General features: G+C 41.1%; 1 protein-coding gene across 2 annotated transcripts in view; it reads left to right on the forward strand.

The window, feature by feature from the left end:
* Window positions 1-1,609, forward strand: part of dachc (dachshund c) — a 67,712-nt gene extending 66,103 nt beyond the window's left edge. For both annotated transcript variants that reach the window (XM_084099440.1, XM_084099441.1), the window contains exons 10-11: window positions 85-153; window positions 790-1,609. In XM_084099440.1, coding sequence (XP_083955566.1) covers window positions 85-153; window positions 790-827 — 107 coding nt within the window. In that variant the 3' untranslated portion in view covers window positions 828-1,609. The remainder of the gene's footprint in view (window positions 1-84; window positions 154-789) is intronic.
* Window positions 1,610-16,246: the final 14,637 nt, after the last annotated feature.

Here is a 16,246-nt window from a genome sequence, read left to right on the forward strand (position 1 = left end):
GCCAGCAGTATTGTAAACTTTAAAATGTGTTTTATTGTGGCAAATAATTTGTAGCAGCATTGATAACTGTTTTTATGTTAACAGACCCTCCTCAACATGAAATGGAAACAAACCATAACAGCAGCAAAACAGACACTGACAGAACAATACAAGGTACAGATTTCTGAATGGACATTTAATCTGTCCATGTTCTGTTGCATTGTTTCTTTATGGATCTGTATTTAAATGTCTCTTTCTCCTGTAATGTTCAGTCTTGAAAGAAACAGAACACAATGTCTCCTTTTATACATATACTGTGTGTGTATATATATATATATATATATATATATATATATATATATAGTATGTAGACAGAACAACGATGCATCACAAGCCTTTGTTAGAATATTAAACATTTAAAATATTGACAGTGAAATGAAATTAAATGCCACTGACGCAAAAAGAAAAAAAAAGGAAAGAAAGAATAAAGACAAAAAGAGGAGCAGTAATTAATGGTCCCTTAATTGTCCTCATGAAATATTTGCATGGGCATAATTTACATAATCTACGTGTCGTAATTAATCTTTCAAAGGGTTTGCTTTCTCTTTTTGTCTAGGTTAAGAGGAAAGGAAGGGAAGGGCTCTTTTTTTGTTTTCTTTGACATTTATTCAAATACTGCATCTTCTCCTTTAACAATCCTTTCATCTCCCTCTCAGTCCGCACGTTAGAACATTATGGATTAGTCTGTTCATTATATGCTGCTTGCAACATCAGCCAAGCTTCATTCACACCAGTTTTTTTTTTTAACAGATGGAAGGCTCTTTCTAAAGTCCACAATGATGTACTGAAGAATGAAGACAAGGAGTAAATGCATTCATACTGTATAGAAGAGACTGTAGTCAATTGCCTGGTAAATAACGTCTGCAATTCTGCTGGAGGACTGATGGAAGACAATGAGGCAATGTTATAGGCTGTTGTCAGTGTTTTGCAGCACAAGGACTTGACAAGATTATTATGGCCATTGAAAGTCAGCATTCAGTAGAATGAAGCGTGAGCCAAACTATCATCATCAGATGGCAGAGAAGAATTTCCATGGACCTTGGATAACCATGTTTCTAAGGGACTTTTCGCAACACTGAGAAATTAAAAACATTTTATAAAGCATTTAAATCTGCTTGACTACATTGACAGATTAAATATTCAAATCAAACTTTGCCATTTAATGCCCTTCTATCATTTCACATTTTAAGTCAACTTCAAAGGATCCTTTCCTCAAGGGAGGTGTCCGAAGAGAGATTTCAATTTATTTAGTTATTTATCAAATATAAACACTGCATTTAAATGCGTACTGTGTATCTGTCTGTTATTTCAAAAAGAAGGTATAGATGTCCAGATTTTTTTGTCATTGTTGTACATGGAATCATAGCAGAAATGTCTCAAATCATCAAATATGTACATAAAAGTGTAGACATGCTACTGTGCATTGTACGCTGTAGAGTTATTTTTTGTTCAGTTGCTGTTTATTATCCTACCCGACATGGAGAGCATGCTGGCATGTCGTTACTTCTGTCCTGTCCATCTGGAATACAATAAAGATTTTTCCCACATGCTTTACAAGGGAGACGTTTCAAAACACTGACTGACTGATACTTGTTTTGTGACTACAGCAACACAAAATCAAAGTAGTCAAATGCAACTAGATTGAAGTATACCCTACCACTTTTGTTTTTGTTTACCACTGGTAAAGCATGCAATGCATCATTGTTTTGTTTATTATTTATTTAAATTGTTTTTAAAAAATCTTTTATTTTACTCTTGATTTATTTTATTTTACTTCCAAGACATAAAGGGCCCTATCTTGCACCCAGCGCAATTGACTTTGTACACTGACGCATGTATCATTCCTATTTTGCACCCGCGCAAAGCGCGCTTTTCCCTCCACAGAAGCACGTCGCTAAACTAGGGAATGAACTTGCGCTCCCTGGGCGGTTCAGCGCAAAAAAGGAGGCGTGTTCCGGCGCAAACGTTCCTTCATGCTATTTTGCAGGTTTAGAAAACAATTGCGCCACTAACCAGGAAAAAATAGTTTAAAGTCAGTGGCGCGTTGCGCATGTTATTCATATGCTATTTTAAGGGCGCATGCTTGGCCATAATCAATGTAGCGTGTGCACAACGCGCATACACTTTGATTCTCTCATCTACACAGAAGCAGCAGTTTTCATTTTTGCAAATCATACATTATTATGATAGATAGATAGATAGATAGATAGATAGATAGATAGATAGATAGATAGATAGATAGATAGATAGATAGACAATTTATTATAAAAGCATACATCTAGCTTACACATTTACCCAAATTATCATACGCCTTTTTAACCGAAGTTAATTTGGGTGGGTTTCTCCATCCCCAACGTCCCTGACGAGAGCGTTGCTCTCCTTGGCTGTGAACCGCTCCTGGCGCGCGTCTGGCAAATCCGCCGTTATAATAGGAATCCGCTTTAGAACAAAGCGCGTCTGCTCTTAAAGGGAATGTGAGATGACGCTCTGATTGGTTTATTTCACGTTACGCCCAAACCACACCTATGAATAATGAAGCTACTTCAGACCAACCCATTTTAGATTTGCGCCTGGCGCAAGAGTCATTTATCCCGCTGGGAAAATAGCAACAGCGCCAAGACCCGCCCACAAAGTTACTTGCGCTTTGCGCTTTGACACTTGCGTTTCAGATCGTTAAAATAGGGCCCAAAGACACACTTGTTCTTATTTGATTCAAATTTTTTTTTTTTTTACTTGAATTTTTATTTATTTATTTTACTTTTAAGACATAAATATACTCTTGTTTACCACTGGTAAAAGTTTGCTATGTTTTTTTTTTGATGTTTTTGTTTTTTACTTCCAAGACAGATAGTCATAGAGATAGACACTTTCACTTTTCTCAAGAGCACATGCACTAAATGTGTTGACGCAGCATTTAGCCAATCACTCAAGCTGTACTGTTTAGCGGTATGCTCTCTCTTTCTCTCTCTCTGAACATAATAAGAAGCCAGGAGAGATGAATAATTGACTGATTGTTGCATTATTCAGGCCCCTATTGTGGAAAAAAGCCCAGTCTCTGGCACTTTCCAGGTCTCTCTGGCATATTGAATATGAGGTTAAAGTTTCAATCAACCTTGAAAGGGAGAGGCATTTTTCATCGCCTAGCTAGTGTATCAAGTTGGTGCACTCAGAGTTACTGTATAGTTAATAATGTGTCTGCTGTACACTATAGCCTATTTAAAAATGGACTAAACTAGACCAAAGTTGCATTATCAAATCCATCTGAGAGGATTGGTAAAATTATTATTTATTATGCAAGTCCAATTATACTTATTGTGGTGATCCTTAACCCTGATTGTGGCAAGCTGGAATAAACATACTTAAATTGCAGTCATACACAGTCAACACTGGGTGGTAGATATTTTCCCCATCAGTGATAATTTTTATCTATGGGTCCATTATGAACCAAAATGACTCTAACAAGACTGTTGAATGGTTCATCACAGTCTATAAGACATCCAGCCACGACAGAGTAGCACAAATGTATAATCTAATCAGAGAATGCCTATTATACATTAGCACAGACAGTGGTAGAGGTGCAGGACAAGTTATCCAAATGAGTGTTAGAGCAAGATGATAGTCAGGCCGTGGACGGGTAATGAAAGGGCAAGAGAGTAGCGCTCAGCTTTTCAAACATTTCACTGTCATTACTAATTCATGTTGCTCCTTCTCGCTCCTAATGAGAGAGAGAGTCGGGGGAAAGGGAGAATGGTGCAGGGATAATGTGCCGTGAAATTGACTCATTCTCGAGAAGAGGAAAGGGAGAGGAGATCAACTTTTGATTTTAAACTGCCCTCTGAGGAAATGATGGTGAATTTAGTGATCCTGACAAAAGAGGGGACTGTTTATTTAGTTCAGTTTTTCATGACAGAGAAAAAAGGAATTTAAGGACAGAGAAAAAAAGGAAGTTAACAGCGATGCAGAAGCCCCAAAAAGCATGTGGACACTTAAGTCACACTTAAAACTTAATGAATGACTTTCCATTATCAAATTATCAAACAAGAAATACAGTACAATCACTTCACAAAAACAAGTGTATTATTTTCAAAAGATACATTGTTCAAAATGAAGACATAAATTTGGACACTTTCTTGCTGTGAAATGTCAGTGTTAATGTGAAGAACTCCACCCGTGGTTACTCTGCTGACACTTGTCCGCCCTCATGGGAAAATCTTACAGTGCGGCTGGCCAGGCAGGTATGGCACTCCATACAATGGCGATTCTCCAGGCCTACCAAGCGGAAGTCCTTAAGGAAATGGACGAGGACGGGGGCCTCATGCCGGAAGCGGTCAAAGAGCTCCGCAGAGCTACCGACCTCGTGCTGCGTGCTACTAAGCAACACTGCACATGCGGTTGGACGCACCATGGCGGGTTTGGTGGCTGTCGAGCGCCACCTATGGCTGAATCTCACTGAGATTCATGAGAAAGAGAAGGTCTTCCTACTGGACGCCCCTATCTCCCAGTCAGGCTTGTTTGGACAGGCGGTTAATTCAGTGGTTGACAAATTTCGAACTGCTAGGACGTAGTCGGCTGCCCTTAAGCAGTTTATGCCTAGGAGGGCCCGTGATCCTCCTACTCCTTCCCCAGCGCCTAGAGACCGCTTCGCACACCGGAAAGAGTGTGCGGTGTTGTGTTTGGACGGGCGAGCTTCGCTCGTGGCACATAAATTGCCTCGAGTTGAGAGCCGTCTCTCTGGCTCTGGATCATTTTCTCCTGGGCCTGATGGGCTGTCATGTCATTGTCAGGACGGACAACATGGCAGTGGTGTCCCATGTAAATCGCCAGGGAGGCTCGCGGTCGCGCACCCTCGACAGACTTGCGCGCCGCCTCCTCCTTTGGGCTCAAGACAGGTTTCTTTCGCTGAGAGCAGTTCACGTTCCAGGAGACCTGAATGTCACAGCAGGCTTTCTGTCAAGACAGAAGCTCAAGTCGGGGGAGTGGATGTTGTTAATCCCTGCAGTCATTTGCAGAGTGAGGGAGTGTGGAATCCACCTCCTTCTGGTATCCCCATTCCCGCCATCCCAGATGTGGTTCTCGGAACTGAGCTCCCTGGGAGAGGGGTCCTCTTTGCAGATTCCTATCAGGAGAGATCTGCTGTCTCAGCTCCAGGGCAGGATTTGGCATCCTCGTCCCAAGATATGGATGCTGTGGGTGTGGCCGATAAGGGGCAATCGTTAGCGACAGTGGCGTCTGGTCTTCCTGCTGATGTTTGGGAGACGATTGATAACGCTTGTGCGCCTTCTACTAGACGGCTGTATTTCTCTAAGGTTTTTGAGTCTTGGTGTTCGGCTCATGCAGTGGACCCAGTCAGCTGCCCGGTCAGTTCTGTGCTAGAATTCCTGCAGGATAAGTTTGTGGCTGGAGTAGCTGCTTGAGAGTTTATGTCGCGGCTATCGCCGTCTATCGGAAGTCAGACAAGGTCCCCTTAGGTAGACACTGTCTGGTCTCCTCGTTTATGTGTGGAGTTTGTCCCCAAAGTTTTGTCCACGCCAGTTTTGGCCGCCGAGGGCGTGTTCACTATATAAAGGGCGAGTGACGTAGCACCGCTGAGGAGGCGCCTGCGCCATCAGGCCAATGAATTGGTGTGATTCTATAAGGATTCAGACAATCGGCACCGCCCTGAGGGCGTTCCCATTGCGTCATCGCTACGCAGCACCTTGTTTGCTATTCAGAGAACATGGGTTACGCGAGTAACTCGAGACGTTCTCAACTTGAGGGGCAGGGCCTATTAGGGCGTTCAGCAAACTTTCAAGGGGGCCTTGAGATAACTAATTATATAAAATAAGACAAAACAATGATTAAAATCAGCTAAATCAAGATATTTCTTATTTTAATTCACCCCCTCAACAGTTGTCGTGATTTTAAAAAAACAGAGTTCCCTCTGTCTTGGAAAACCTGGTTATATGAGGAAGCCTAATTTTAAGTGTGTGATTTCTAGACCTGGAAAGGTCATGTAAATCAATAAATTAATGGACATTTTTATAATGAAAATACAATTTTGTTGCTGTAAAATATTTTAGCAGTTATAAATTGCTAAAATGTAAAAATCGTTATCCTTACTCCAGTATTCATGAAAAACTGAAAAGTCAAGTACATTCAGAAGTAAAAAGATTGGGAATGTTGTTGTTGGAATAGGCCTTTGAATGTTAATGTGGACAATCAAAACATATACAGTGTAGGGGTTACCCTGACGCTCAAAAGTTTGATGCATTTTAAAAGTAGTCATCATTAAAATAGTCAGAGGCCCAGGGCCTTGAGCTTAAAGGCCTGTATTCATCTAAAACACAAAACAAGGCACTGCCAAAGTCAAATTGATATTGAACAGTGCTTGAATGTGTTCCAGTTACTGTTGGCACAATGTGAAATAAATAAGGAAATGAGAGATGTTATTTATCCCAGTCCAGGAACCTCCTCAGCATTAATAGTGGCATCTGAAATCATTATAACAGCTTTGACGTAGTACATGATTGTTTAAATGTGTTAAACACTTGTTCATTTTTGTAAGTGTGACTTCATTTCTCACATATGCTACTTTATTTCTTATATCTGTGACAATTTCTTGTATTTTGGACATTGCATCTTGCAATTAAAATACTGCAGGAAGATCATTTTGATATTTATCAGTCAAGTTACAGATGAGTTTCTAAATATCTTAGTAACAGTGGTTTTCATTACACAGAAGAAAGAAAGTCATACAGGTTTGGAATGACATGAGGGTGAGTGAGTTTTGGTCGATCTATCCCTTTAATTTACAATTGCACCTGGACAACAACTCACTGTAAGACCGTCTACCCTTTGCTGTAAAGATTTCTGTATAATGAGAATATATTGTTTGTTTGTTTTGTCTGTTTTTTGCCATTTCCTTGTCACATATATGTGTGAGTGTGTGCATGCTCTCACTCAAGCTGCTTGACAGGGGCACTGGGTGCTTGAGAGGACTTATGTCCCTTTGCTGGACTTCTGACAGCTGGATTGGCTTGTTTTCCCTCCCTCTCCCTGGGGGCTTCGCTGTCAGCTCTATACTCAGGCAGATTGTGAAGAGAGAGATTAATGGACAATGAGGATGGCAGAAAGGGAGAGACATCGAGAGAGGGAGAAGAGAAAAAAAGGATGAGAGGAGGCCAACTGCCATCTGCTCATTTCCTTTTAATGGACAAAGCAAACAGCAGGAGACAGTGCTGCCGACAAATCTGGATTTTCTTTATTACAAGAATACACACTCTAATTTGTTGAGGTTGACAAAGACAGAAACATAAATACTTTTTCTTCTATTGATGTCTTTAACTCTCCATTCTTCTGTTCTTTTTTTTCAAATAAACAAGTGTGATTTGGTCATTTCTGTCTGGCTTTCAGGTTGGTTTCTATTTAGCTTCCATTTTTGAAAAATGCATGTTATATATAAGCAGAAAAAAATAATAAAAAATCATGATGTACATCAGAAAAATATTGACTATCTTGGTTCAGTTTGAATTTGACATTGGATGTTATGTTATGTACAATTAGCTACTTCCAGTGAATAAACATAACTGTCACAAAATTATGTGGTTTCCCGTCTTAATGACTAACACCAGGCATTTCCCTTCACTTATCTGTTGGTTCTATCACCGCTGTCTGTGAAGGCCTTACTTCCTTTTTAAATATCATATTAATTACAGCTTCAAGAAAAGTCAAAATGGTTTTATTTAGCATTAGCTAAACATCAGTGAGAAATTAGATAGGAGAGGTAGGAAAGAAAAACAAGTGGTTAAGAATTAATTCTATATGCCTGTTTAGCTTCCTATTAGCACACATTTCAATAAAACTAAAATGAGACATGAGTAAAACAAGGTGTAGGCTGATAAATCCACGAAATCTATTTTCCATCTCTTCCACGTGCATGTGAGATTTGACTGCTCTGAGATTACGTTCAAAGAGCAGTTTGTACTTGTACTACAAAGTCCTTGCATGATAGACCCATGCAATTCAGCTTGGTCATAGAAAAATAATTAGACTTATGTACTTTATCTATAGGCATCTGCGATTGGTTTCCCATCATCTCATTATGGGTTATATATCCTGTCAAAATAATACAGTCCTGTCATTTGGTTAATGACATGATTAAAATGATGATAATGCAGTGACAGGAAAAGACTGTATGCTGTGGATGTAAAGGTTTTATTTGTTGCCTGTTACCCACAACAACAACAAAAAAATCTTTGAAATGTTTTGCTAACATTCCCATTAAGTTATGAATACATTATTTCTAAATGATCTCTGAGCATGCAGTTGAAAAAAAAAAAAGTGTAAAAAAATGTCTCAGGTTATGACTGTAACCATTGCTCCCTGAGAAGGGAATGAGAGGCTGCATCAATGTAGCGATGCTAAGGAAATGCCTCTGCGTGATTGCGTTGTGAAGCACGTATAAAATCAGTCCAATGGGGTGATGGAACGTCATAGGTGGGTGACGTCATGACCAGGAAGCTATACTCCGTACTGACAAGTGCCTGTCTAGTGTGAAATCATAGTGAGCACAACTAAGACATCAGCACCTGGGACCTCGGTGTGTACAGAGTGAACCAGTCTGCCACATCACAAACATCTGATGATGCAGCTGCCATCAGACCTAACAGTCCTGAAACTTTTTGACGGTGAATGACTGGCTTAGCTTTATCTTGTTCACGGCTGTGAGGATCGAATCAATACGGGCAAAAGAAAGATGTGCCTGCATTGTCATCAAATCCCAAATCATGCCTAGAAAAGTGGTTCTCTGTAATGGAGAAAGCACAGTTTTCTTTGCATTCAGCCTTAACCCAGGACGACATCTCTGCCATCTGCTCCAATTGAGCCAAAATCGACCAAACGTGACAAGTACTCCGTGACAAGGCTAGGCCGGAAGAAAGAACCCAATACATTTACATTAGGCATTTATTCATTTAGCAGACGCTTTTATCCAAAGCGACTTACAAATGAGAACAATAGAAGCAGTGAAACTAACAATAGGACAACAATATTCAAGTGCTATGACCCAGCTATAACGCAGCACACATACTTTTTTTTAAGATAATAGATACAGAATAGAAGATAAAGTGTTAGTATTAATGGATCAGGTGTTGCCAAAAAAGATGCGTCTTCAGCCGTTTCTTGAAAATCAGCAGCTCGGGTTGAGTTAGGCAGATCATGCCACCAGCAGGGAACAGACCAGGAAAAGGTCAGAGAAAGAGATTTTGTGCCTCTTTGAGATGGCACCACAAGACGGCGTTCACTTGCAGAGCGCAAGTTTCTGGATGGCATGTAAGTGTGAAATAATGAGTTTACGTAAAAGGGAGCAGAGCCAGTGGTTGTTGTGTAGGCAAAAGTCAGTGACTGGCAACCAGTGCAGTTTTGTGAGGAGAGGAGTGACGTGTGCCCTCTTCGGCTCGTTAAAGACCACTCTAGCTGCGGCATTCTGGATCAGTTGCAGAGGTTTGACAGTGCAAGCTGGAAGACCTGCCAGGAGAGCATTACAATAGCCCAGTCTGGATAGAACAAGCGCGTGGACAAGGAGTTGTGTAGCATGCTCTGATAGGAAGGGCCTGATCCTCCTAATGTTGTACAAAGCAAATCTGCAGGACCGGGCAGTTCTAGTAATGTGGTCTGTAAAGTTCAATTGATCTTCAATCACAACTCCAAGGTTCCTGGCTGACCTTGAAGGAGTTATGGATGATGAACCAAGCTGAATGGAGAAGTTGTGGTGTAGTGTTGGGTTGGCTGGGACCACAAGCAGTTCTGTCTTCGCAAGGTTTAGTTGAAGGTGGTGGTCCTTCATCCAGCCAGAAATGTCTGTCAGGCAGACTGTGATGCGAGCAGCTACCGTCGGACCATCACATACCAGTAAGCCTTGCCCCCAAAAGCAAACCTGAGGGACTTCCTGAGTTGAGGAAGGATGGATATATGGAAGTATGCATCCTTAAGATCTATCGTGACAAACCAGTCCTTGGATCTGATTTGTGTCACATTGTGCCTCAGCGTGCAGACCTAGAATTGAATCCAGCTCTGAGGGGGTCGAGTACGACAGGTTACAAAAGTCTGAATGACAGGCTGAAGATTCATATTAGAATAGGCTCAATATTCAATATTCAAAGAATCATAAAATCATAGCTTGCAAACACACAAAATTAGTTTGCACGAGATCATAGGAACACGAGAGAAAGGGATTCTTCCGTCGGCTCAGTTCCCTCTGCATTATATATATATTTTGGTGGACCCATAAGTGTTGTAATCTAAGTGTTGGCTTGGCAAACGCGAGATCTGAGCCACTAGATTCTTTATTGCATAAGACTTTCTTCCCTCGAGAAGAAAGTCCACAGGAGTTGAGCAAAAACTCCCGATAGTGCATTTGCCTGTACACATATATATGTGCTTGTGACAAACAATAATAAGTAGAGAGACAATTTCACAAAGGCACAGAAGCTAACATTGTTTAGCTTCCTGTTCATGACACCTATGACGTTACGTCATGCCATTTGACTGATTTCACACATGCTTCACGACGCAATCACGCAGAGGCGTTCCCATTTTCTTGGCCATGTGAACCTTAGAGAAAAATTAAGGGAACATTCCATTTTATAATTTTGCAAACATTATGGGAGTTACTTCTGAATATTTTCGAAACCTCTGAAATTAGCCTAGTTAGTAACGTTTAAAAAAAAAGTTAGACGCACGCCAAACAATCTTTCAGAAAAAAATTTCCATGAGCAATGTATAAATAATGCTTTTGTGGTAACGTTTTTAATGAAAAATAAGTTTGAACGAACATTCTGTTAATAGGTACTGGTTTCATAAATTTGAGAGAACCTTGCCAGAACGTTTGCCACAGTTCCGAGAACATTCCCAGTTAGAGTACTTATTCCATTGTGGTCCATACATTTCATTTTAGACTAACACAGATTAGGGTAACACTTTATTTTACAGTGTCCCATGTAACACATTTTACATGTAGGCTACTTATAATAACAGTAAATTATGCATAATTACAAAAAAACCTCTTGATATGGTAAGTACATATTGTTAATTGATATTAGTCAGACTTATTTGTATAATTACAATGTAACAAGGGTACCTTGACCCAGATGAGCTATTTCTCACTCTCTTACACTTTTCAGACAACCCAAGCACCCCAGGAACCTCCATTAGTTGGCGATAGTTGGGACACAGAAGCTGATGTCTTTCTTTAACTCCATTAGTCATGACTACTGTGTCCTATTTCATGACTATCTTATGAAAACAAGTAACTCCCCCTAAGCATCGCCACCGCCAGCCTGCGCAACACGTCTAAAACACCCAACAGATGGTCATTACACAAACAGGCTAATTTATCTCAAAGCCAGCAGTGGGGAACAAACAAAAGTATTTTACTTAATGTAGCAGCTTGACGTTGACTTGCAGCTGAGCTTTCAAACCGGTTCAAATGAAAGATGTCTTGTTTTCATTAATTCTCCAGCAGAGAAAGCTCTTGTTTGTGAAATTGAACTCAGACGATAGCACTGATCATTTATCAAAAGCCAAACGGCCCGTTTCATCATTGGAAACTGGTTAAAGCCATATTGTCTTCATTTATTGTGTATATGGTAGCAATATGTAACTTAATTCTTCCCAATTCATTTTATATGTTTATATAATCACAATCAATTTGGCTATTTGTACAATCAAAAAAATTAATGATAATAATATTAATATATTAAATATGAATATGAATATATTTAAATAAGTAATCCTAAAACATTATTCATATTATGAATTAAGAATTTAAAATGAGTTAAAAAAAACTAATAAACTTAATAAACTTAAGCATTTTGTATAAATCTTAATAACTGGGAATGATTAATAGAACTTTAAAAAAGTACACAGAGTTGCACTAGTATAAATAACTCAATATTTGTTAGTCTATTTTGTATTTTTATTTTGTATTTTTTATTTTTACATATAACCAGGGCTGTACTATAACTTTTTTTGCACATATTGTAGCACTGGTGCTATACAGGTTGAAAGTTTTATAGCACATGCCACACAATTGTAGCACAAGTATAACGTTTATCTTACAATCTAAACAACCACAAGTAGTACAGTTCATCACATAAACAGGCATGTGACTGACAAAAAACATTAAAGGTCCCATGACATGGATTATTTTATTATTTTAGAATGTTTCCTGGGGTGCCCTTATAATGTTAGTATGTTTTTAAGATCAAAAGTTGTAATAATTTAGAAATAAAAGGCATATTTCCTAGCCTGATTTTAGCCTCTGATTTGAACACTCTGTTTGAATGGGCGTGTCTGCTGTGAGACTTCAGTGTAAACGCCCACTGCTGTGATTGGCTGACATGCTTGCATATGAAATAGCTAGCATTACATGTGGAACTCTCTCGAATACTTTTACAGCTATGATACGTTTTTACTATTACAGCTATCGAGATTAACGAATCGTGAGAAGTTTTTTAAGTATTTAGATCTATTCCCATCACATAAAAAGGTTGCAGTGATGAGCATTGAGCAGATGACAGCCTGTTGATCGCGTGAATGAAGATCTTATCATTGCAACGCAGTTTCTGCACTCTCACTAATGATTTCACCAATGCAAACATGAGGTAAGTACAGTAAGAGCTTCGTTGTGCAGCGTACCAGCGTCACTGATTTCATAACGAGTTTTGGCAAGTGTCCAGATAAACTCTCGCTGTGTGATTGACAGCTTGGGTGATTGGAAAGGGATTGTTCTTTGATCGCTTTCTGTATATATTTTGTATCACAGTTTAAATAAGATTATTTTCATCCTACCAAGAGAAACGATGTGAAGTTGACATTTTAGTCACTGGCTTGATTTACTGATGCATAAACAGTATTGAACGATTTTGAGAGAAAGATTATCTGTCTGAACTTGAACAATTACACATCAGAAATTCACATAACCCACTGGTTCTTCAGAGGCTCGGATGAAGGAACTAAAAAAATACTTTTGTGTTCATTTGTACATCCAAACACTGAGCAACTGCCATGCTTCGCTCGTTTGCAAGCCATGATGTATCTCGAGGAAAAACCAATATCGTGCTCACGCAGCTCATTTTCTCATGGGCGGGCCAAATTCTCTTTGCGGGCAAAGAAGAGAAAGGGGAGGTAACCATTCCCCTTATGACGACATAAAGGGAAGATTCTAGATTCGCCCGTCTGAGCTTTCATTTTCTCAAAAATACCCAGGGCTTGGTTTACACCTATCAAAATGTCTAGCCACTGGGGGACCATAGGCAGGCTAGGGGAACTCATATTAATGGTAAAAAATCTCATAAAGTGAAATTTTCATGTCATGGGACCTTTAAAGGTACAATCTGTAATTTTTTCCCTGCCAGAGGTCGCATTTTCAAAACAATAACAAAGACGAAACTTGATGACGCTATGAAGGAGAGTGGAATGAAGGGAGATGTCGTTTTCATCATCCAGAGATGTGTGGAATTCACGAATCATAACACTTTATTTCGATAGTCCACTTTAGACATTCTACTAACTATAAGTACGTCTCGGTTACGTATGTAACCCTTGTTCCCTGAAGGAGGGAATGGAGATGTAGTTGGACATACCGCACTGATTGGGATCACGCTTAGGGAGCCTGTCATCTTCGAGTATTGAAAAAACGAGCCAATGAACATTGGCGTGCGAGATTTGCATCTCGCGCTCCGCCCCACAGCGTGGGTATAATACGGAAGCGGATGCACACACCACTTGTTCCCTTTCAGTTCGGTCACGTTTGCTGTAGTCAGACGTACTGTACTGATTGGGATCCCAAATAACACGCCACCTAGTGGTGCCACCTTCCAGTGCCTAGCGAAAGCATCCTGCTCCCCCGCAAGGCCCAGTGCCCCGGAAGGCGAGGTCGGTTGCGGTGCGGAGCTCACCAATGAGCTCATGGTCTGGACTACCCTTGTGCATGTCCATGAGTGCTTTGGCCTGGTGGACCTGCAGCAACGCAATGGCATGCAGGGAGGAAGGTGCCGTCCACGACCTAGTAACCAGTAACCAGAATGGCATCTTGAAAAAGATGCAGACACACCCGTGTTGCTCTTTCAGGAAATGATACTCTCAACCGTTTTTTCAATACTCGAAGATGACAGGCTCCCCAAGCGTGATCCCAATCAGTATGGTACGTCCGACTACGTCGAACGTGACCGAACTGAAAGGGAACTTTTCAACTACATGTCAACTAACTCTCATTAGAGTATTAGTAGGCTGTAATAGACTGTAAGTAGACTGTTAGGTTAGGGTTAGGTGTTAGGGTTCGGGTTAGGAGAATAAGTGACTTGCAGTTGCCAAGCTACTTATAGTCAGTAGAATGTCTGTTAGGGGACCAACAAAATAAAGTGTTAGCAAATATAAAGCAGACAGTCAACTAATCCTCTAATTACCGTTAGTTGACATGTAGCTGCAAAGTTACTTATAGTTAGTAGAACGTCTAAAGTGGACTATCGAAATAAAGTGTCACCAAAGTGTTACTGAAGTGCAAACAAATGCAATATAAATGTATGTGTACAATAAATAATATATATTTGCTTACCTGTCTATTAAAACACATGTGAGAGCGGAGACTCTGTGGACAGATCAAGTCCAAGTTTGTCGCGAAGCTCTCCATCTCGTAAACGCCACGCCGATATTGATCCTTGTTTTATTTCTCCGTTTGTCCCAAAGCCAGCTTGCCTCAGTTGATCTATGTTTATGTCTTTTTGGATTATCTGTACTCGCAATCAATAAACGTGAACCATGATGACTGAACGACACAACAGCGGTGTGCGAGATATTGTATCATAGATATACATATCTCATCAGCGGCTTACGTATTATACGTTATATAGTCGTATAGTGAGATACCTAATGAAGTATCTAAGTATATATATCTATGGTTTCTACAAGCGGAAAACCGAGGATAGTGCGGATAGTACAATATGTGAGGGGACTATTTAATGACAATGTTACAACACAGAAGGGGCAGACACACGGATAAGGTAATGACCAGATGAGTGATCGGAGTGCAGATGAAGGTGAGTAGATCAGAATATAGTCCCAATGATGATGACTTGAATGATTCAGTTAGCCTTTCTTGCAGATGGAGAGCGGAGAGAGATTACCGGAACCGGAGGAGACACTGGAGAACACAGGAGACGAAGACCCACGAGAAAGACTGGGAGACTGGGAGAGGAAGCCACGGAACAGGTAAGCAGTATGAGGAGTCCTGGAGGTAAGCATACAGAGTAGCGTCTAGACGCTAACGATACCGGACAATGAGTGAGAGTGAGAGCGGGGTTTAAGTGCTGGAGGTGAATGATGAACTGATGATGTGCAGGTGTGTGTGATCAGTATTCGGGAGAGGAGGTGCGCCGTGATTGAGTGAGGGTGGAGTCTGGCGTGATTGTAACATTACCCCCCCCCCCCCACGGCCCGCTCCTGAGGGCCGAGGACCCCGACGTCGTGGCGGTCGGCCTCTTCCCCGGGGTGCGGGTCTTTCCGGATGAGTGGCATGGAACTGATCGAGTAGGTTGGGATCAAGTATATCGTTTCTGGGTACCCATGAACGTTCCTCGGGACCGTAGCCCTCCCAATCCACGAGGTACTCTAGAAGACCACCACAACGCCGGGAGTCCAAGATCTCATGAACCTGGTAGGTAGCACCGTCTTCTAGGATGAGTGGAAGGGGAGGTTCCGCCGCTGCGCCAGACTCTGAGGGAACAGAAACAGAGGGATGGTGAGGTTTCAACAAGGAGACATGGAAGGTAGGATGAATCCTGTACTGTGGTGGTAATTGGAGTTGATACGTGACAGGGTTGATCTGCTTCACGATGGTGAAGGGGCCAATGAACCTGGGACTCAGCTTTCGGCAAGGCAGACGTAACCTGATGTCCCTGGTGGACAGCCAAACCTTCTGACCTGGTTGATACGAAGGGGTGTCAGAGCGACGAAGGTCGGCTGTCATCCTACGTCTGCGCAATGCCCGTTGCAGGTGGTGGTGCGCTGAGTCCCAAACCCTCTCGCTCTCTCGGAACCAGTAGTCAACTGCAGGAACATCCGATTGTTCCCCAGTCCAGGGGAACAATGGAGGTTGGTAGCCGAGCACGCACTGGAAGGGAGTGAGTCCAGTGGTAGGTTGCCGTAAAGAATTCTGTGCGTACTCGGCCCA

This window comes from Abramis brama (assembly GCF_963993115.1).
Source record: "Abramis brama genome assembly, chromosome: 2".
In the NCBI taxonomy this organism is placed as follows: Eukaryota; Metazoa; Chordata; class Actinopteri; order Cypriniformes; family Leuciscidae; genus Abramis; species Abramis brama.